Source organism: Nuphar pumila, chromosome 11, assembly GCF_984573655.1.
Source record: "Nuphar pumila chromosome 11, dmNupPumi1.hap1.1, whole genome shotgun sequence".
In the NCBI taxonomy this organism is placed as follows: domain Eukaryota; kingdom Viridiplantae; phylum Streptophyta; class Magnoliopsida; order Nymphaeales; family Nymphaeaceae; genus Nuphar; species Nuphar pumila.
The window spans coordinates 17,863,254-17,885,856 of NC_143259.1; the positions used below are offsets into that span (position 1 = coordinate 17,863,254).

Sequence of the window (22,603 nt, forward strand, 5' to 3'; positions counted from 1 at the left end):
TCATAGTTGCAGATCACCTTGCACGTGTTATGTTTGATTAAAGGGCAACCATTCTTTTATATCTTCTTTTTTTGCTGGATTGCTTGACATTGCATCATCTAGCTTAGAGACTGCATTAGAGGTTATATCTTCGATGAGTGTGTCTACTCGTTATGCTAAGTACCTTTCCACAGTTCGTGTACTTATTGAGGGACACGAGTTGTCTGTCGATCTGATATTACTCGAGATGATATTTTACGATGTCATTTTGGGCATAGATTGGCTATCTCGTCATAACATGACTCTTCAGTGTCGAGGTAAGAAGGTGTGCTTAGAGCGACCCGATCTTTTAGCATTGGTTTTTCAGGCGACGTAGTCGATTGGCGAAGTGAAGATCGTATCTGCATTGAAGATCTCGAAGTATTGCAAGCATGGGTGTGATGTTCTTTACGAGTGTGTCCTCTACGGATAGCCAAGAGGTACCATTTGAGCAGTTGGACGTAGTCTGCGGATTTCTTGACGCCTTTTTATATGACTTACTGGGTTTACTGCCTCACCGTGAGATTGAGTTATTGATTGAGTTAGTGCTTGGAACGACACCGATGTCACGAGCACCGTATTGTATGGCATCTACTGAGCTCGTAGGCTGAAGAAGCAGTTGCAAGAGCTTCTTGACAAGGGGTTTATCAGACCGAGTGTGTTACATTGGGGTGCATCAGTCTTATTTATCAAGAAGAAGGACAAACCCATGAGGCTTTGCATTGATTATCGGTGAATAACAAATACCCTTTGCCAAGGATTGATGATCTGTTTGATCATTTGCACACAACAAAAAGTGTTTTCGAAGATTGACCTTCATTCGCGATATCAGTAGTTGCGGATCAAGGCAGTGGACATCTCGAAGACGGCTTTTCGGTTCAGATATGGGTATTATGAGTTCTTTGTGATGTCTTCTGGACTCACGAATGCCCTATCTGCATTTATGGACTTGATGAATCGAGTCTTTCGGTTATGGCTGGATCAGTTTGTTATATTGTTCATTGATGACATCTTAATTTATTCAGGAAGTGAGGAGGAACACAAGAAGCATTTAAGGATTGTTTTGCAAATACTGAGGGAATATAAGCTCTATGTTAAGTTCTCTAAGTGTGAATTTTGACTCGATAGGGTTATGTTCTTCGGTCATGTCATATCAGGGAATGGTGTTGAGGTGGATCCGACGAAGGTGAAAGTAATATTTTCTTAGGAGCAGTCGAAGACGGTCACAGAGATCAGGAGTTTCTTAGGATTGGCTGGATATTATCGTAGATTTATCTAGGATTTCTCTCGTACAGCTGCTCCGATGACGAAGTTGTTGCAAAAGGGGTGAGGTAGAAAGGGGTGAAGTTTGTTTGGACGCTACGTTGTGAGGAGAACTTCCAGGAGCTAAAGAAGAGGTTGACCTCAACTTCAGTTTTGATGCTACCATCAAGATCAGGAGGTTTTGTGGTTTATAACAATGCTTCGGGAACCGAACTAGGCTGTATCTTGATGCAGCACAAAAAGGTGATTGCTTATGCTTCTCGGCAGTTGAAGGTGCATGAGAAAAATTACCCGACACATGACTTCGAGTTAGCAACAATTGTCTTTGCGCTGAAGAATTGACATCATTACCTGTACGGAGAGCAGTTTGAGGTTCTCTGACCACAAGAGTTTCAAGTATATTTTCACGTAGAAGGATCTGAACTTGAGACAACACATGTGGTTAGAATTCTTAAGGATTATGAGTTTTTCATTGCTTACCATCCGGGTAAAGCGAATGTAGTGATTGATATACTGAGTATGAAGACTTTGGTTTCGGTCGTCCGCTTGATTGGACGAGGTTGAGATTTACTTAAAGAATTTGTCAAGTGGTAGTCGTTTGCAGATCAAGTCGGATGTATCCATTGTGCAAGGATGTGAGTGCGTCTCAAGTTCATAGATCACATTTAGGCATTACAGTAAGATGATCCTGACTTTGAGAAGTTGTGTGAGAGTGCTCGAAAGCCGAATGCGCAGTTTCATTGCGAGGAGGACGGGACCATTATGTTTGGTGATAGATGGTGGGTTCCGAAGGCTCTTCGAGAGGAGTTGATGAGTTAGGCCCACTGGTCGAAGTATTTTGTTCATCCTAGTAGCACCAAGATGTTGAAGGACTTAAAATTGACTGATTGGTGGAATGAGATGAAATGGGACATAACAAAGTTTATGTCTCGTTGTCTTACTTGCCAGCAAGTTAAGATCGAGTACCAGAGGCTTGGTGAATTATTATAACCGTTGTACGTCTCGAAGTGGAAGTGAAACGACTTATTGATGGACTTTATAATGAGATTACTGTGGACCTGTCGTCAACATAATGCTATCTGGATGATAGTAGACCGACTGACGAAGAGTTTGTACTTTCTGCCGATCAAGGTGGGTCAGACCTTGGAGAGCTTGGCAGATTTGTACATCGACGCGATCGTTAGGTTACATGGTGTACCACTTTTAAACGTGTCAGATCGAGATCCTCGTTTTACGTCACATTTCTGACGATAATTGCAGGATGCTTTGATCATCAAATTGAAGTTCAACACAATTTTTGTACTATCCAGATGGACAGACTAAGCGTACTGTTTAGACTCTCGAGGACATGATGAGGGCATACACACTGGATTAGGATGGAGACTTGTGAAACTTGTAGAGTTTTCATACAATAACTTTCATGCTAGTATTGGTATGACCTCATATGAAGCTTTGTATGGTAGGCCTTGCATATCCCTATTATGTTGGGATGAGGTCGGAGTTAGAGCAGTTGAGTCTCCAGAGTTGATCCAACACTATTTAGATCAGGTGTGATTGATTCGCCAATGAATGATGCTGCACAGAGTCGACAAAAGAGTTACATCGATCAGCGGCGCAGGGAGCTCAGTTTCACAGTGGGTGAACATGTTTTTGTTTGGATATCGCTGATAAAGAGCGCTTTCAGGTTCGGTAAAAAGGGAAAGCTTAGTCCTCGGTACGGGGGACCTTTTGAGATCCTTGAGTGGATTGGTGAGTTGGTGTATCGAGTGACACTTCTCCTCAGTTTTCCAGATCCACGTCTTTCTCGTCTCGATGTTGAGGAAGTATTTTCCAGACCTCTTGCATGTTATTTAGTACGAGGCAGGCAAAATACAATTGGACTTGACGACGTAGGAGAGACCGGTGGAGATTGTCGATTACCAGGACAGGGTGTTTCAGAGCAAGACAATTATGTTGGTGAAAGTGCGATGACAACATCACAGACTGGACAAGTGCACCTAGGAGCTTGAGACCGATCTGCCCGAGCATTACTCATACTTATTCGGTACATTATAATTTTGTAGACGAAATTCTTTTTAAGGGATAGGGATATAATATCTCGCAATTTTTATCTAATTTTAGAGTTAATAAATATAATTTTTTATTTAAATAATTACATTTATTAACTCTAAAAATAGATGAAAAATTGCAAGATATTACAACAGAAGTTAGACTGATGATCAATTCTCTGACTAAGAAAAACAAGGCTTTGTATCCCTACGTTTTGCAAATGTGGAACAAGCTAAGCGAGCCGTTGAAGAGCTAAAGAACCCTATGGTAAATAATCTGCTTTCCCCCCCCTCCTTCTGGTTTCTTTTGCAAGATACACTGAATTATTTCTGAGGAAACTTCTTTTCAGGTTAATGGAAAGCAGTGTGGTGTTTCTCCTAGTCAGGATACTGACACCCTCTTTCTGGGTAACATATGCAAAACATGGACAAAGGTAGCTGTATGTAATCTGAAGTTTAATTTGCCATCTACTACCTTTTTTTCAATTAATTATGAGTCTTAAATTCTTAAAAGAGAAGCTGAAAAGCTATGGGGATGAGAACATTGAATACTTGACTTTGGTTGAAGATTCAAATAACAAAGGAATGAACAGTGGATTTGGTTTTTTGGAATTTTCTTCTCGTTCGGATGCTATGGCTGCTTATAAGCGCTTGCAGAAGAGAGATGTGTTTGGTGTTGACAGGACTGCCAAAGTTGCGCAGATTCATTTATTGAACCTGATGATGAAGTTATGACCCAGGTATTTGCTGTTGGATTTGTACATATGCTTACTGCTTCACAACTTTATGGTCATGATAGACATCATTGTTCATTTCCGTATGCTATCTTCAAACTACAACTTTGCAACAAGGTATTCTCCTTGTGGTCCTGTGCGTGTTGGATCTGAGGGCTTATTGATTTGTGCTTTGTGCTATTATGTCTTGATGGGCAAGTAGCATCCTAGATTAGATATGACGCAATTTCATGCCTTATGTGCATCCCTCTCTCTCTGTGTTGATATCGGTTACGTTTGACTGTATCCATTCTAGTAGAAACATCCTGTCTTATCACATTTTCATGATCTTTTGTGGTTCAAGCCCTACGGATGTGATATACATGGTTTGTTTAGTCCAACACATGTCTTGGGTTGGCCAATGTTGTGTTAGCAGGTTTTTTAAGAGCTTTAAAGATCAGCAGTTCACAATGTGCTGAAATTTCATGATTAATAAACTCATTTTTTGCATTGGAACAATCTTTCTAAGTGTGATTTTAATAAATATACCATACCGAATCTATGGGGTAAAATTGATCAGATCAAATTCACACCTGTGGTTTTCTGCTAGAAGGTACGGTATGATTGAGTGTAGACTATGGTACCCGGACACTCCATTTTGCCCTCTGTACGACACGCATCGACACCCGGACACATCATTTTACCCTCCGTACATACAAGTTTGTATTTAATTTATAATTATATTTTCAGTATATGCTATATATTTTAGATATAGCATATATATTTAGATTATATTCAGTTTATTATATATATATATATATATATATATATAGCCATGTCCCCATACCCACATTTTTTGGAATTGCCTTCTCGTACCCTTCGGACCCGTACCTAGGTGACATAGTGTAGGTAATAAGGGTTAATTGAATTTTAATCTTTTATTGTTAACCCTTTCAGTATTTGATTGATTGAAATGATCAAAACACATTAAAAAACAATGGTATTTAAGAGAGCATGTTGCTATTTCGGGTTAAAAAGTTCCCACTTATGTTTTCATGTTAAATTTACAAAATTTCCATTTGTTGTTGATATTTTTGTTTCATTATTTTAGGTTAAGACAGTTTTTGTGGATGGTCTCCCCGCTTCATGGGATGAGGAGCGCATAAAGGGGCAACTTAAGAAGTTTGGGGACATTGAAAAGATTGAGCTCGCACGGAATATGCCATCAGCGAAAAAAAAGGATTTTGGGTTTATCACTTTTGATACCCATGATGCAGCAGTTGCATGTGCTGAAGGCATTAATAATGCTGAACTGGGTGAAGGTGACAAGAAGGTTAGTCGAACTGTTTTTTATTCTATTAGGTGTTTTTTTCTTGGTACCCAGGTGGTCCTCATGTTCTAAGGATAAATATAAGTTTTTTCATTGTTTTTTATTTCAACGATGTTCAATTCTACTCCATTCTGAACATAACTGGTTAAAACATTGTTATTATTTTTTATTCAGGTGAAAGTCAGGGCACGCTTGTCAAGGCCACATCACAGAGGTAGAGGAATAAAGCAAAGTGTTATAGGAGATTATAGGATAGGACATGGTGGTAGTCGTGGTGCTAGGGCACCGTGGAGCCATGGTGCTTTACGCTTTGATTCTCGTAGATTTCCTGCTCGTGTCCCACATGGAATTACAGGTTGTGGGCCTCCTATAAGTGGCCATGGATTTAGAAGACCAGTTGGGTTTTGGGACAGGCGGCCTGTTGCTCCGCTGGTTCCTGAGAGAGTGCGGCACGGGCACCTGCCCCCCGTCAGAGTGGTCATGTAACAGGAGGCCACCTGGTATGACTGCTTTACAGCTTTTCTTTCTTGTGTGTCATCTTTTGAGTGTGTGGATAACAGTTTGTGTATATATAATATTGTCTCCCAATAGTTCCTGCTTACCCCAAGAGCAGTTCAAAATGAGGCTATGGTAGACAGGATGAGCTTCCTCCCAGATGTAGACCTGCCGCAGATTTTGGTCCCTGAACACCTCCTGAGAAACAACCATCTTTCAGGGATGACTATCCTCCTCGTGGATCTGGTTACTCTGACAGTGCAATACGAAATGCATCTCGTGGTTCTACAAGAGGGGCATATGAAGATGAGGATGATGGGTGGCATCTTGAACGGCCTCCAAGCTATCGTGATGGACATGCTCGTGATTATGATTCTGTTTCAGGATCGATGCGACCCTACTCAATGGTAGGTGATTTTTATTGTTTCTAGTATACTAGTTCAAGTCCTTTTTTTTTTCCTTCTCTTGACTGGAGGACTAAATCATGCTTTTATGTGCAAGAACGACATTCCCTACCGATATGCTGATGCTAGTCTGTCAAGGGCTCGCTTGGATTATGGAGTTGGTGGTGCTTCAGCATACAGTGATGATTCTTATGGAGAATCTGCAAGGTGCATTGACATTCTTTCATTGCTGAATTTTGCTGCAGTGCCAAAAAATGATATTGTCTATACTTGTATCTCTAAGAATTCAAATAACAAACATTTGTAATTGAATAGTTGTTTTCATTAATACATTGGTATAACATGATTTCGGCAATTTGATCTATATGGATACACAACAGTAAATAGTAATTAACAACTAACAACCTCTTTTAACACACACACGGAGCCACTTGTTGTGTTAATGCTAGTCAAGTGTACTCTTCTTTTTAGAGTTGGGAGAGGATTCAGTCTTAGTCCCACAATGCATCTTTTGAGTTTTGGAAGGGAAGAGCTTTGGTGGTGGTATTTTACTTGAGTTATTTGGGTTGATTAAGTTCACTCCTATATAGATGAGTCGAGAGGAAGACTAGTTTTCTTGGCTATGGGAAGGGATTCCACCCTTCTTTCAGCTTGAATGTCAAGGCTTTTGTTTATAATTTTATAATATAAAATACAAAATGGACTTGACGATTGATGTTGTTGGCCTTGATTGTTTCCATTTAATGTGATGATTTATCATGAATGTTTTTAATCATGATAGACTCTGTCAGTTATGCAGAAGTTGAAATATACTGCATGGTCACTTAATTTTTTTCTATTGTAAATTTTGTTGCAAATTTGAGAAAACATTAATTGAAAATGTTGCTAATATTTTTTACTATGCTTTGACTTGAATTACGGCCTAACTTGTTTTGTAGGCTAGGTGGGGGCTCACACCTATACAGTGGATCCAGTCGCAGTTCCCTAACAGGGCATGATACACATGGATTATATGCTAGCCGTGGCATGAGTTATGGTGGAGGTAGTTTTCCTTGCAAAATGGGAATTGCTGCTTAAATAAGATTTTTCTTTTGATTTCATTGACTACATGATCTTTCTGTGATGTTGGATTTTGTGTGCACATTCACAGGCTCAGTTGGTGGGGGTGATGTTGGAGGCTTGTATTCTTCACGCTATAGGAGTGACTACCTTTCTGGTGGATCTGATGTATGATTCCAGTAACTTGTTCTTATGTTGAAAAAAAATTGTCTATAGTTCTAATCTGGATGTTTTGTCATTCCCACTACATTTTCGTTGCAGGTTGGTGGTTCTTATTCATCGCTTTACTCTAGCCGGGGATTGGGTGGCAGTGGATACTTGAGCGGCGGTGGCTCAAGGTCATACTATTGAGGTGTGCCAAGTGCTTTTGTTATTATTATACTACTTTTACTACTACTACTATTGCTATTATTATCTTTACTTCTGTGGTGATCACTATCAGCACCGCCATTACTGCTGCTGCTGCTACTGCTACTATTTCTATTACTACTACTATTATTACTATTTTGCCTTTAGTTTCTTTGATTGGTAACCAATATCAAAAGGTTGTGGAGCATGCCTTTGCATTTGGAGCTTTTATCTTTGGAAGGAAAATGTGGCTTTGGCTATTATATGATGATCTGGTAGGTGAGGTTGAAGCTTGTTGGTCACATGCAGTATTGTCTTTATGGCACAGATATGGCATCAAATGGAGCTGGTATAGGATGTGGATTTGTTAAAGCTTATTGTTGATGCCTACAAAGCTACAACGATGAATCCAAGCTTTGGTTTGAGAGCACATTTCCAGGAATTACATCTGATGGCATTGAAGAGTAAGGCATGCTTGTAGGAAGTATGCTTCAAGATTTATGAAGCAAAAGTTTGATAAGCTTTGAGCTGTATTTGTTATTTAATGAGAAATGATGGATCCTCAGTTGAGCTTTTTGCCTTTTGAGTGTTCAGTTTATGGGTCATGAGAACTTAACAGAGAGGAAGTGTAAGAGCAGTATGTACTAGATGCATATTTAATTCTCTCTCTTTCTATGACCTTATTTCATGGATGGAAAATGGGGCTATATGCTTTATGAGATATCTGTGAGCATCATACAATGTCCTTTTGCAGCTCTTTTTTCATTGACCACATTTCAAGTTTGATGGTGCATCATCGGCTATACAGTCCACACTAATGATGAGAATGTTCTTTTAACTTCTAAAACTGAGAATGGAATTACTCATGATATTAAGGAAGCCTTGGATCCAAATTCAAGTTTCTATGTTCATATTTTGTAGATCTATGGTACAGTACCGAATCTTTACATTAGTTGCAAGTGGAGACAAGTCCATGTAAATAAGAATCTTTGGACTTGAGCCTTCGATAGTACATTTCAAATGGCAGCCTAGATATTTGCACTTCTGGCGCTTGCATGTTGATGCTGGAATGGCAGCAATTATTGATGGGTTGCAACGAAAAAAAGTTATGTTGGTTACAGATGGGTGTTGGACTGGTGATTTTCTGTGGTATTGACACCATTTTACCGAGAATTGATTGTGCAGTTGGTATTGGTTATCGATGCTCCATTAAGTTTTTTGCTTTGTGGAGCAACAGGAACCTACTACTCTTTTTTACAGAGGATCCATGAGGAGTTTTTTCCTATGTCACGAGGACACAAACAGGGACATGGATGAGCTTCAATATGAGATGCATTTTTTCAAAAGTTTGGACTCGCGGGTATGCATTTTTTAATCATTTGATGGGAAATAAGTTTTCATATTTTGACATATAAAAGTATATTTATTGTTGAAAATATTATAAAAGAAAGTTGTAGAAATTTATAAGATAATGTCCATACATGTCATAGCGTATCACGTGGGTATTTTCTAATACATTTGTCAAAAAATTGGAGGAACTTGGCTGTGATGGTTGTTATTCTGCCTGTTGGATATGTGATCTATCCTAAACCAGGGTTGGATGCATCTTTATTCTGTATGGTCCTTTGTTCCATATTTTTTATGCACGAAGGCCGAAAATTATAGGGTTTACAATGTTTTATTTTCTCTATTTGCGTCAGTACTCCTGTCCCTCAAAAAGCAATCAGAATTTTCTTAGTGGTGAAAGTTGAATGGTTGGTTGAGCTACCTTTACCTTTCACTCTTTGCTGCTTAATTTTGTCTTTTTAGCGTGCCCGTTCTGGACATTGGTTGTCCCCTTGTGCATATCTTACGGCTTCTTCCAAACCTTTCCAATTATAAATCGAAAGTATCATTCTTTTTTAGTATCAGCTTTCAGCATCTCTTTTCAATGCTAGCGTGCATATGTTCTTTCTGTGTAAATGATCGAAAGGTATAAATTTTGTTTTGTATTTGGCTGGCATGGTGAAGGAACGTCATGTTCCTGCGGTTGGGTCTGCTTATGTCTCCGAAGCAAGAGGTCTGCTCTGTATGGCATTTATATCTTGTGAAGCTGGGTTATGTTGTCTCGTTAGCCCATTTCCATGGTAGCTTTGTCCCCTTCGAGCTTTTTCTGCCTTCCCTGCAACTCTTTTCTGGTCTCTGGTCTCTGGTCCTATTTTCTGTTCTCCAGTATCATATGCCTTTATCCTAGGATGCATAGTTTCCTTCAGTTTTATGTGCATCCTTGCATTTTTTCACTTTCATCCATGGGAAGGGTGGGACTTGTGCTTCTTTGTCATACCCTAGTGAGGATTTTAGATGGTCGGAAGCCCTTGCAAACCTTGCTGGTTTAGCGCTGCCTTAAAATCTCAAGTATGGTCTGATGCTCCTTATCTGCCTGTCCCATGGTTGAGGGAGATTCTGGAATAACAATTATGCAATCTGTTAGAAAGAAGGCTTTGCAACCTGCCTTAAACTAAGCATGGTCTGTTCCCTATCTGCCTGTCCTTGGTTGAGGAAGATTATGGAATACCAATTGTGCAGTCTCTTAGATGCTAATAAGTGCACGGATTTGTTCTCTCCTGGTACCTCTGAAATTTTGCAGGGTGCTCTGTTGAAGTGGAGCTCTCGACTTGCCTCCTTTCTGCAGGAATATTGTATATTTACGCATGGTGTTTTTTTTTTTTTCTAAACGTGTATCCTGTGGCGAATTGCAGAGGCTTTGAAGAAAATGAAATCAAGAAGGGCAGTTGGCCCAGATGGTATACCTATCGAGGCTTGGAAATGCTTGGGAGAGAAAGGTTTAGAATGGTTGACAAATCTTTTTAACTTGATTTGGCGAACAAATAAGATGCCTAATGAGTGGAGGAAGAGTACTTTGGTGCCTTTATATAAGAATAAGGGTGATATACAAGATTGCACAAACTATCGTGGTATAAAACTCATGAGTCATACTATGAAACTTTGGGAGAGGGTGATTGAGTCTAGGTTGAGGAAGGTTGTCATGATATCGGAGAATCAATTTGGTTTTATGCCTGGAAGATCAACTATGGAAGCTATACATCTTCTTAGACAACTTATTGAAAGATATAGAAAGAGGAACAAAGATTTGCATATGGTTTTTATTGATTTAGAGAAGGCATACGATAGAGTACCTAGGGACGTTCTCTGGTGGACAATGATGAAGAAAGGTGTTTCTCTCAAGTACATTAGTATAATTAAAGATATGTATGAAGGAGTAGTAACCAATGTCCGCACTTGTGGAGGGGTGACAACCAATTTTCCGATAACGGTTGGGTTACATCAAGGATCTGCTTTAAGCCCTTTCCTATTTGCGATAGTGATGGATGAGCTTACGAGATCAATCCAAGAAAATGTACCGTGGTGTATGTTGTTTGCTGATGATATTGTTTTGATTGATGAGTCTAGAACTGGGGTTAATGCTAAGTTAGAATTATGGAGACAGACATTGGAAGCTAGAGGTTTTAAGTTGAGTAAGAGTAAGACTGAATATATGGAATGTCGGTTTAGTAAGCAACGAAGTAGTGATGGGAGTGTAGTGAAGCTTGGTGAGCAAGATATACCGGTGAATGATTATTTCAAATATTTGGGATCCATCATTCAAAAGTATGGAGAAATTGATGGAGATGTAAATCATAGGATAAAGGTTGGGTGGATGAAATGGAAAAGTGCTACTGGAGTGCTGTGCGATCGTAGAATGCCATTGCGGTTGAAGGGAAAGTTTTATAGGACGACTATTAGACCCGCTTTACTATATGGTACGGAATGTTGGGCTGCCAAGAGACATCATATTCAAAAAATGAGTGTAGCTGAGATGCGGATGCTTAGATGGATGTGTGGAAATACAATAAAAGATAAGATTCGGAACGAAGAGATACGTAAGAAGGTAGGTGTTGCACCAATTGAAAATAAGATGCGAGAGAATCGTTTACGGTGGTTTGGACATATTCGGCGAAGGCCTAATGATGCTCCAGTTAGAAGGTTGGAGAAATGGGAAAATATATTAGTTAAAAGAGGTCGGGGTAGGCCTAGGAAGACTTGGATGGAGATGATAGGAAAGGATATGAATGCTTTGAACCTCACCGAGGACATGGCGTTGGATAGAAATGATTGGAGGAAAAGGATTCATGTGGAAGACCCAAAATGAATTTCTTTTTTGGTTCATATCGCTGACCCCAATTGTTTTGGGATGAAGGCGTAGTTGTTGTTGTTGTTGTTGTGTATCCTGTGGCGAACTAGGGGCAAACCCATTTGATGTTCTTGCTTGTTTCGTTCATATGTTAATCTGCTGTATCTTTGAACCAGTTTACGTCTTATCTGATTGAACTATTGGTATTAAAAATATGTTGGATTTCTTGAGCATTGATTCTGTACGTGTAGTGAAACATGCAAGCGGTCCTTGAGCCCATGCCAAAAATAGACGTAGCATGTTGCATAATTGCTCTCCCCAGTGCTTTCATGCTCTCTTGACTATTTACGAGCAGTATCTGTTGCCAAAACACTGCACTGGGAATATAGTTGTCAGCTGACGGTGCATGTCAACGTCTTTGGCAAGAGGATGTTTTTGGTGGATCTGTCTTTAACACAACATTTAGCAAAGCCATATTTTGGAAACAGATGGAAATGGTGTTTCAGTTCCAATGGTGGACATTGAAGTTTTCCCTGGGCTGGTCACAGAAATGTTGGGATTTGATTTTTCATGTGGTTGGTTGGCGTGTTTGGGACATTCCCAATCTCATTTTCCATGAGGATCTATTCGAAGGCTAAACGGGAGGTGTGGGCTATCTGTGTAAAATGTTTCAACCACATTCTAAAGGATGAACACACAAGCAGACTTGTGCATGTTTTGATCAGATATCACATCGTCCCATCCTCTTCCATACTTCGTTTTCTATACTAAGGCTATACTTCGTTTTGCTTGAGAAGCAAATCAACACATCAATAAGGCATGTTTCCATGATCAGTTCTAGCGATGTTCGTCTTGCGAAAAGCTCATATTTAAGGCCACATTTGGTCAATTCAAATTGTTTTGAACTTGTGTTGCAGTTTCCTAACGCTCTCTGCTGATTTGCTGTTTCACCAACATGCTTTGTTTGTGTTGCCAAACCTCTAGACTTGAATGGAGTTGGCAACCTCTGCCCTACAACACCAATCATAAAAGGATATTTTTAGCAAATCCATCCACAATACCACATTTTGGGAAAAAGATGGAACTGTGTTTCTCTCTCATTGCAAGGCACCCAACCAGCGTGTTGAAGCTATTCAAGAAGTCATTTGACACAGTGAAATCTTATTGAAACATAATGACGCCGGGCACATAAATTAATTCATACCGGCCTAAAGTTCAATATTGTAATGACATTTGGGTAACACTAGTGAGTCCTACACCCTCACTGATGCCTGACAAGCCTTTGATTCAGTCCATGATCCAGCTGAGTTTGCATGGTTTGTAGCCATGAAACTCCCCCATTACTCAAGATGGGCTCTCATGTCAGTCGTCTTGGCCTTTATAATCTTACAGCAGTTTGCGTGCATTGTGACCACCTCCCTTGAATCCCTACTCTCTTTTTTTTTTGATAGGCAAGCTGGGGTTAGGCAGACCCCTACCAGTTATACAACTATACCATTGGGTTTTGAACCTGCAACATCCTAACACAAGGTGACGTGCACTAGCTGCTCCTACCAGACAAGCGGAGTCCCCGTTGGTTCAAATCCATACTCTTCTTACAGTACCCTCCAAAGTAGAGCGTGTCTAGAAACCTGAATCTCAGGCCTAGGTGTTCAAAAACTCCATCGCTCGAGTATTTCAAGCACATCTTGGTCATGCATGAACGTGAATATGTTCCAGCTTTCATACCATACGTTGTATAGCTTGATAGTCTTGTTGTTCGAGCACACAAAATAGAAGCCGCCGTTAAGTGAGGTATCATATGGTCGGCCATTATTTCTGTCACAGTTCATCTGCACATCATATTCGGTGGAGCCTCAGGAACTGGTTCGGCAACCACAAGATATCAGCATCCTATGGGAATAAGGATGACAATTAACATTGCTGTGGATCATATGGTCAATGGTGCATCCATTGTGATCTGTGATTTTATCGGAAAATTTCGGCAGGGCAATTTCTTGCAGTGCTCTTTTAGGAAAAAATGCCACACTGCTCTCACCCTATGGGGCACTACTTGTTGGGGTAATTTGTGGCTTTGTCTTCCCTCATAAGACCTGGGACCACTTAGAGTTCCTCTCTTATATTATTAAGGAAACCCCACTTAGTGTTTCTCTCCTATGTTGTCAAGGAAACCCCCACTTATTCAGGGTTTTCCTCTTTGTTTTGGAAACCAAGTGCTAGATGTTTGTATAAGTATAGAGGATGGTTTCAAAGTGTGTTTTTTCAAGAGAGGTTTTTGAGGGTTCTTGTTCACAAGTGTCAAGGGTGGCTGTTCAAATTGCAATAAATGAGGAAAAATAAGGTAGTGTAGATTTTAGTTTCGACTTGTTGGGTCGAGGTAATCCTCATTAGCGGCATATTAGTTTATTTCTTCTTGTTCTTGAGAGCCCTGCAACAATGTATACTTATCGATTTTAATAAAGATTTCTCTTGTAATCTTCTTGTACACGTAGGCGGTTTTGCCGAACCACGTAAATTCAGTGTTGTGTGCTTGATTGCTTTCTTATTCTTTCGTTGCATCATGTGTTTGCACATCTTGTGTACCCATAACTTGGTATCAAAGCGAGACTCAATCTTAAGGCTTATTCACGATGACAAATGAAATGATGTAAAGTACGAGATCAAAAAGTTTAATGGAAAGATGAACTTTAGGAATGAAAGATCTGTTGACCCAACAAGGGCTGATTAAAGCTCTTTTTGGAAAAAGTAAGAAACCCAATGATATGTGTGAAGATAATTGGAATGACATATGTGAAAGAACTATTAGTGCTATTTGACTTAATCTTGTGGACGATGTTACTTTATAATGTCAAAAATATAAACTCTGGCTTGAAGATATGGTTGAAATTAGAGACCTTATACATGACAAAATTATTGACTAATAAGCTTTATTTGAAAAAACAAATATATGCTCTTCAGATGGTGGAAAGCTCAAATTTACAGGACCACTTGAATGACTTCAATAGGATCTTAACTCAGTTGTTGAGTTTTGAAGTAAAGATTGAAGAAGAAGATCGAGTTTTGTTACTTTTGGTTTTTATTCCTCCATCCTACGATCACTTGATGACCACTCGCTTATTCGGAAAAAAGACTCTTGAGTTGGATGGGGTTACTGCGGTTCTTTTATCGAATGAGATAAGAAAAAAGCCCGACACAGATTGGCATCAAGGAGAAGGGATTTTGACAAAATTTGATTTAGGTAAAAAAAGAGGTAAATCGAAGTTATGGGGTCCTGAAAATAGAAACTAGTCGAAGTCAAGAGGAAAGAGCATTCTTACTTATTATTACTGCAAAAAGAAGGGACATATGAAGAGGAAATGCAAGAAGCACAAAGAGGACATTAAGAAGGAAAAGAAGGGCAAGGGCACAAAACATGCAAGTGTGGCAGTCAACATAAATAAGGTAATGGTGCAAATCTTTTTTTAGTTTCTGAAGGTATGAATCAATTCTCATATCACTGGATTTTGGATTCTAGATGCTCATATCATATGTGCGCACATAGAGATTGGTTTGATACCTATCAGGATTATGATGGTGGTTATGTTCTTATGTGTAATGATAACGTGTATAAGACCAGTAAAAATAAAGATGTTTGATGATGTGATAAAAACCTTGACTGATGTGAGATATGTGCCTAAACTTAGGAAAAGTTAATTTTTTTTAGGTATTTTAGATGTAAGTGGTTGCAGATTTGCAACAATAGGTGAGGTTCTTAAGGTGACTAAAGGAGCTTTGATAGTCATGAAAGACCAATTGACAAGAAACTTATACAGGTTGATAGGGAACACAGTTTCAGGTGGAGCATCTATGACCATCAATGAAGAGGCCAATACAGATCAAACTACTCTTTGATATATGCAGCTAGAGCATACGAGTGAAAGAGGTATGATTAAACTTTATAAAAAAATTTTGTTGACTAGTGTTAAGTCATGCAAATTAGATTTATGCAAATATTATGTATTGGAAAAGCAATGTAAGGTGACTTTCAAAATTGCAAAGCATACAAGTTGTAACATCTTAAATTATGTGCATATAAATGTGTGGGGGCCTCCACTAGTTAAATCTAATGGTGGGATTGAATATTTCATCACTTTCGTAGATGACTACTCAAAGAAAGTCTATGTCTACTTTATGAAGAATAAAACAAAAATATTTTTGAAATTCAAACAATAGAAAACAGAGGTAGAGACACGGGCATGAGAAGTGATAAAATAAGGTCAGATAATAGAGGAGAGTACAAGTCTAATGAGTTTATGGTGTTTTCTATAAATGAGAGAATCACTTATCACTTTACCATACTAGAGATGCCTCAACAGAAAAGATGAATATGACTCTTATAGAAAGGACTTAGATTGAAGAAAAGTTTCTAGGCAAAGAGAATTAACATGGCTTGCTTTATTGTTAACAAGTCACTATCTAAAAGAATTGATTTCATGACTCTACAGGAGATATGAATTGATAAGTCAATTAATTATTCTATTTTGAAAGTCTTTGAGTGTCCTGCTTATGTTCATTTGCATAGTAGATAATGTTTCAAGTTATATGCTAAGTCTAAACTATGCATCTTTTTTGGATATGAGAAGGAGGTGGAGGGGGTAAAAGTTATGAGGTTCTAATTTTCATAATATCGTTATAAGTAAGGATGTTGGGTTTGATAATGAGCATATGATAAAAGCAAATAAGAAAGATTACATGCAACAGAAAGATGGTGAAAAGAAATACGCCATAGAGGTGGAGATGAATGAGACCGATCTACCAACAAAAGAATATGTGATTTCTTCTCAAGAAACTCCTATCATGGTTCAAGAGCAAGAACAACTCTGTAATTTGGCAAGAGACAGGAAAAGAATGACCCACAAAGCTCCAGTAAGGTGTGATTTAGAAGATATGATTTTCTTTACTGTTGGTGTAGGCGATCCATAATGATATCAACTCAAATGATAGCTATAAGTGGATGTTGGCTATGATAGAACACCCAACATCAACCTTACAATAAGGAATGCACACTCAGGTTTCAAACTCATGACATCCCTTTAGCTTGTTAATGTTCACAAGTTGCCCCTACCGTATGAACCCGTTGGTGATATTATGGGATTCAGACCCAACAAAATGCACAAAAGTTCAGCACATCAAAAAATCTTGTTTCCATATCAGTTTCTCTTCAAGCTTCACAAGCGAAAATTGGTGTAAGTCCCAAGGGGTTTGGTGCAATGGAATGGGACTTGGGCCGCTAGATGGGTGGTCGATGTTCCAATCCCATGAGTGTCAACCCCTTGCATTATAGCCGAAGCAAGGCAACTCCCTGGGGTGAGGGATCTAGGAATTGGTACAGGTACGTGGTACGGGTACAACTTAAAAATTTTCAGGTATATTTTTATTTGAAATGCGTATTGAAACGGTTTCAAAAAATTATCAATTCAAGTTTTTAATATACATTGATACAATTTCTAAAAGAATTGGTACTAGTTTCTCCAAATTTGATACAACGTATATATTTTTATAAAGATACTTATAAATTAAAATGAATAAACATAGTATGTAAACCAATCATTATTGTATAATAAATTTTTTACAAATCATAATATTTAAAACTCTTAATAAAAAGTGTTTTTGTATAATAAAATTGTTGCTTGTATGAAAAAATGTTAATAAAAACAAACTTGATACTCATTTATAATATAATAAAAATGTATTTCTGTGTAAGATGGTACTCTTTTCTCAAATAATTGAGACAAGTTTCTTAAACATTTGATACTTCGTATTATGGTTTCGAAAATGAGATTCGTATCGGTATCTGGTATTGGTATGCCTGATAAGCGTTACACTAGGGTGAATCGAGTAGCAATGCAACTATAGGATTCACCACGGTTTTACACCACCGGAGAAGCAATCATAGGTTGACAAGCATTGACTAGTGCGACCAGGTCCCTTACTCCAGGGGTGGTTTCTCAATTCTTCATGAAAAAAAAAGAGAGCTTGGTAGAGCTAAAACGTGTTTAGTTTTTTATTTATTCCAAGTCAGATACAATAGTTCTTGCTTCTTATTAAGCTCTCGGAATTGGTAATTTGTTCATATGGAATGCAAGAAACACTAGTTCTGCAACATACTTTGTCCCTACTAAATTTTCTTGAATTCCAGTACTTGCTTGAAGTTCTCCCAAGGCTTGACCCATATCTTAGCTTCAAACTGTTCAGTTTGCCCATGATTGTCAACAACTTGAATAACCAAGTAGTTCATGATCCCTGCCACCACTTGTGACTCTGCAGACAAGACCTTTGAGAACTTGAGTTGCTCCATGGAGTTCTACACAATCAACAACAGCAGAAAACCTTATGTAATCATTTAAAAGTTTACCAACTTGGGACCTTCAATTACTAGTGTGTGGGGATGGCTGGTTTTTAAAAAATATCATGTTGGTTAGTGATCCATGGATATGGCTATCTCTATGCTAAATTTTCAGAAAAAGATGGCCCATGATTGCAGGTTAAAGTTTCTCTAATGGTACATTGCTACTCATTTCCCCAGGACTCGATTCCAGACTCATGCCATCTCTCATAGTTTATGCCATGATCGGAAATCTCGTTTTCGGGAAAATCTCAGCAAGGGTAATGTGTAATTTTAAAGCCCATTTGTTTGGTGTAGTTTTCATAGGAAATCGTTGAGCTGGTATCCTTTTCCCTTTCTTTCTCATCATGGATGATCAAATATCCTATGTCATGGTTAGAAAGTGCCGTGCTGGCACAAGTGAGCCCGAGTTTTTTCCACCATCTTTCCCTTTTCATGTGGAAATCTCTTCTTACCTCTCTTCATATAAAAAAAAACTTTCATGAGAAGGATGAGCCGGCAGGAGTACTTTTTCCAACTGTTTTTTCCATAAAAGACTCCCCCCTTTCATGAGAATGAAACAAACAGGACCTTAAAATTTTTTGTTAACGCCAGAAAAAAACTGATTTTATCAATTTAACATCGCAATAAAAAAAATACTTTCAGAATAGATATATTTTTAAAATATCACACTTTTTTATAATTCTTTAAAAATGTCACACTTTTCGGTATTATAATGGCCTTTCGCAACTATTGCAACATTTGTGACTATGGATTATGCATCATCATCATTTGGCCAGCACCAACAAATAATCAATTTTCTGAATGGAGTTGTATGTAGTTGGTGAGAGCACTTGTACATAACCAAATTACTAGTTATATTCCATCACCACCACACGTCATTATGTGTCCCAAGTACTCATCCCGATCACCTAACTACGTCTCTTTGATGAATTGGGATCAGGTGCAACGTGATTGCACAATTCAAGTGTGCTGCTACACCTGATCACCACCCATTTGCTGTTAGGGCCCCACAGCTGATAGGTTGTATCCCAAAGATTGTTGGTGATCATGTGCAGCAGGACACTAAAAGTGTGCAATAACATTGCATTGCACCTGATCCTCCCTCCTTGATAGCTGGAGCACAGTTCCCAAGTGAGATACGCAGTGGGGATTGAATATAACTAACGATCGGTTATATATATATATATATATATATATATATATATATATATATATATATATATATATATATATATATATATATATATATATAGACCATAACCACTCTCATAGTTAGTGCGGGATTGAGGGTACAAACTGGACCAACTACCACAGACCATTTTTCAATGGAAAGAGATTAAGAAATTGTGGTAGCATGGATTACCTGGCAGTATTGTGCTACTGCATATTTTGCAAGCTGTATGATATCCTCATCCACAGGGGGATCGTCAGTGCCAGAGTTGAAAACTCCTCCTGGACGAGCCATGGTAATTGGTTGGCAAACGAGGAGCATGAAAAATGTGAGCAGAGCCATCTTTAGAAGAAATTGAAAGCTTTCTCCCTTCCACATTGGTGGCCACATTTTCTATATATCTTTCTCTTGATGCCTGAAAGTGTGCACCATATTACTTGCTTTCTTGATCACGGGCTTTTATAATTAAGCTAGTATGTGGGATATCGTTTCTTTGTCGATTCTTGTAGGAATCTCTCTCTCTGTCTCTCAGAGCAACGGTTTCTCATAATTTATGCATGACCAAGCAGGACAATTCTTATCAGTAAAGCAATCTCAAGGGTAAAGCTCTCTCTCTTTCTCTCTCTCTCTCTATATATATATAGTTTGGTCCTACAGTATATTAGAGAATAAAAAAAGTGCCTATGAGAGTTTCACGAAGAGGATTGAGATAAGGTGCAATGTGAACTTTAAACCATCTGCTGTTGGGTCCCACAGCTGACAGGCTATGCCCTAAAGATGGTGGGTGATCAGGTGCAGTAGCACACTAAAAGTATGCAATCACATTGCACGTGATCCTCCCTCCTAACCTGGTAGATTCAACTCGTAAACGTCACCAATAATATATCATGAGTTCGAAACATGTTCACATCCTTTACGGCAAGGCTGAAGTGAGATGCATTTTCATCTGCTGTTGGGCCCACAATTGAGAGGCTGTCAATCAAAGTTGGACCGCAATCAGATATGCAGCGGTAAACTCAAATTGTGCAATGTGATTGCACCTGATCTGCCCTAGGGGGGTCTGGGATTTTTGCACCGATGCGCTTGCGTATTATCGTCAGAGGTGCCTTGTATGCATGAGATGAACGACAAGCTAAATACCATCATTTCATCTTTTTGCTTTAGATGCTGCTCATCTATCTGATTTTTTTTTTGTCCAACCATGGTGTTTGGGTTGTTGTTCCTCTAACAAATTATCGTGAGAGGTCCCTCAGACCTGATCCCGTTTCTTTTTTTCTAACATATTCAAATCCTAAGATCACATCGCGTAAAATGCATTCACAAGGAAATTTTGGTGTTTCAAACAGAAAATTGAAAAATATAAACTGCAAAACCATCTGAAATTTAATTGGACTTTTGACTTGATGGTTCTCCAGATGGACCCCACCGTTCTTTTTCATTGAAAAGATACAATCCAAAAGCCAATCACTATCATTTGGACCAAGCTGAATCCATGTTGAGGTCTAATTGGGTCAAACTGTGGTTTTTAGTTCATTCAAAGGGTCAGATCAATATGACTAACTATATATATATATATATATATATATATATATATATATATATATATATATATATATATATATATATATATATATATATATGAGTAATGCACTGGTTCCCACTTTCTCGTTCTGACCCTTCAAAATCATAGTTTTTGGCATTTTTTCTCAATTCTAGCACTATAAATGTGCTCTATAAGTTTTGTTTAATGGAAACTGGTTTTTGTATCACCAGCTGTATACATGTCTTTCAGGTGATCCAAAATCAATGGCTACGAAGGCATCAAAATTTTCAGGCTCATAAAAATATATTTTTTAGTAAAAAAAATATGATCCAAGAGTCGATTCCCACTAAATCGAGCATGCTAAAAACATCTAATGGTTCAGATCTATCATAAAACACTACAAACTATGGGCAGAATGGGGCAGATTGAGAAAATGGGGCCATATATATATATATATATATATATATATATATATATATAGAGAGAGAGAGAGAGAGAGAGAGAGAGAGAGAGAGAGAGAGAGAGAGAGAGAGAGAGAGCTATATGGCATTTTTTTGAAAATCCGACCTTACGGATGTGTTCTGCATAATTGATTCACTAGAAAACGACTCTTGGATCACACATTTTGGATGAATAAAACGGTTTTTGGAGCCTTGATTTTTTTTTAAAAAAATTATAGATCGTTGATTTTAAAACCTTATAAAAACCTATCCACACATCAGAATCATATAATCAAGGACCCGATTCCTATTAAAACAAGCATGTAGAACACATCTGTAAGGTTAGAATTAAAAAAAAACAAATTTTTTGAAAATAACCCATCTGGTACGGGTCAGGCATGGATGAGATCGGATAGCTTCCCATCTTCCTATATATATTGCTTCTGAAGCACCTCTTTCTTTTTAATAACTGTTGGATCTTTTAAGATCCAAAATGGTTGTAATGCACTTTAAATATGCATGTATCTTAAATGCTAGTTGTATGCTTTCCAAATTTTTGTTGAAAGAGAATTTTAACATTAAAATACAAATTACTTATATGGCTCTCTCTCTCATGCACACATGCATAAAAATCTCTGAAGATTTTTTCTCCACTTACGTCCATCGAAAGTCATATACCATTGGATTTCAAGATGCATTACCATGTTGGGGTAACGATGATCACTGCGAAGACTTTTGGACAAGTGAAAAGGTAAGCGAACAAACCTCTTATCCAAGGTTTAGGCTTAACATTCCTAACATGATTTGTCTATTGATTTCTAATATATTGTATCCATTCACAGATATTGATTCCTACACTCTGGCAAACTGCTGAGCATTGGGTCTCTCTTTGACTATTCCATATTAAGAGTTTTTGGATGAAAATATTTTATTCTTGTTAACAATGTTGATAACCTTTCACCTAAAGTTGTGCAATGTGTTTTTCTCAGCTACGCTGAAAATAAAAAACGGGTACAATACTATAACCTCAATTTAGGTAAATTTTATGTTTTTTGAATGTTACTTTTGCTGAAAAAAATATTTTCCTAATACCCAACTAGTTAAAGAAGTTGAATATTCTTTGTTGTTTAATCTCGTTCCTGATAAGAGAATGATATCAATGTTAATTCTTTTGATATGCATGCTCCTCAACATAATGATAAAATTATATGC

General features: G+C 38.1%; 1 protein-coding gene and 1 pseudogene across 2 annotated transcripts; one reads left to right on the top strand and one right to left on the bottom strand.

The window, feature by feature from the left end:
* The first annotated feature begins 3,759 nt into the window (after positions 1-3,759).
* Positions 3,760-8,413, top strand: LOC149822130 (uncharacterized; annotated as a pseudogene). Its single transcript, XR_016425778.1, has 9 exons — positions 3,760-4,069; positions 5,154-5,375; positions 5,547-5,854; positions 6,088-6,274; positions 6,369-6,478; positions 7,210-7,313; positions 7,422-7,498; positions 7,592-7,682; positions 8,007-8,413. The product of XR_016425778.1 is annotated as an uncharacterized LOC149822130 (transcript).
* A 9,593-nt stretch (positions 8,414-18,006) lies between these two features.
* LOC149822131 (cysteine proteinase inhibitor-like) lies at positions 18,007-19,750 on the bottom strand. The gene is made up of 2 exons (XM_089980221.1): positions 19,601-19,750; positions 18,007-18,192 (listed from the first exon to the last, which is right to left on the bottom strand). The coding sequence occupies exons 1-2, from the start codon at positions 19,748-19,750 to the stop codon at positions 18,007-18,009; spliced, it is 336 nt and encodes a 111-aa protein (XP_089836347.1).
* Positions 19,751-22,603: the final 2,853 nt, after the last annotated feature.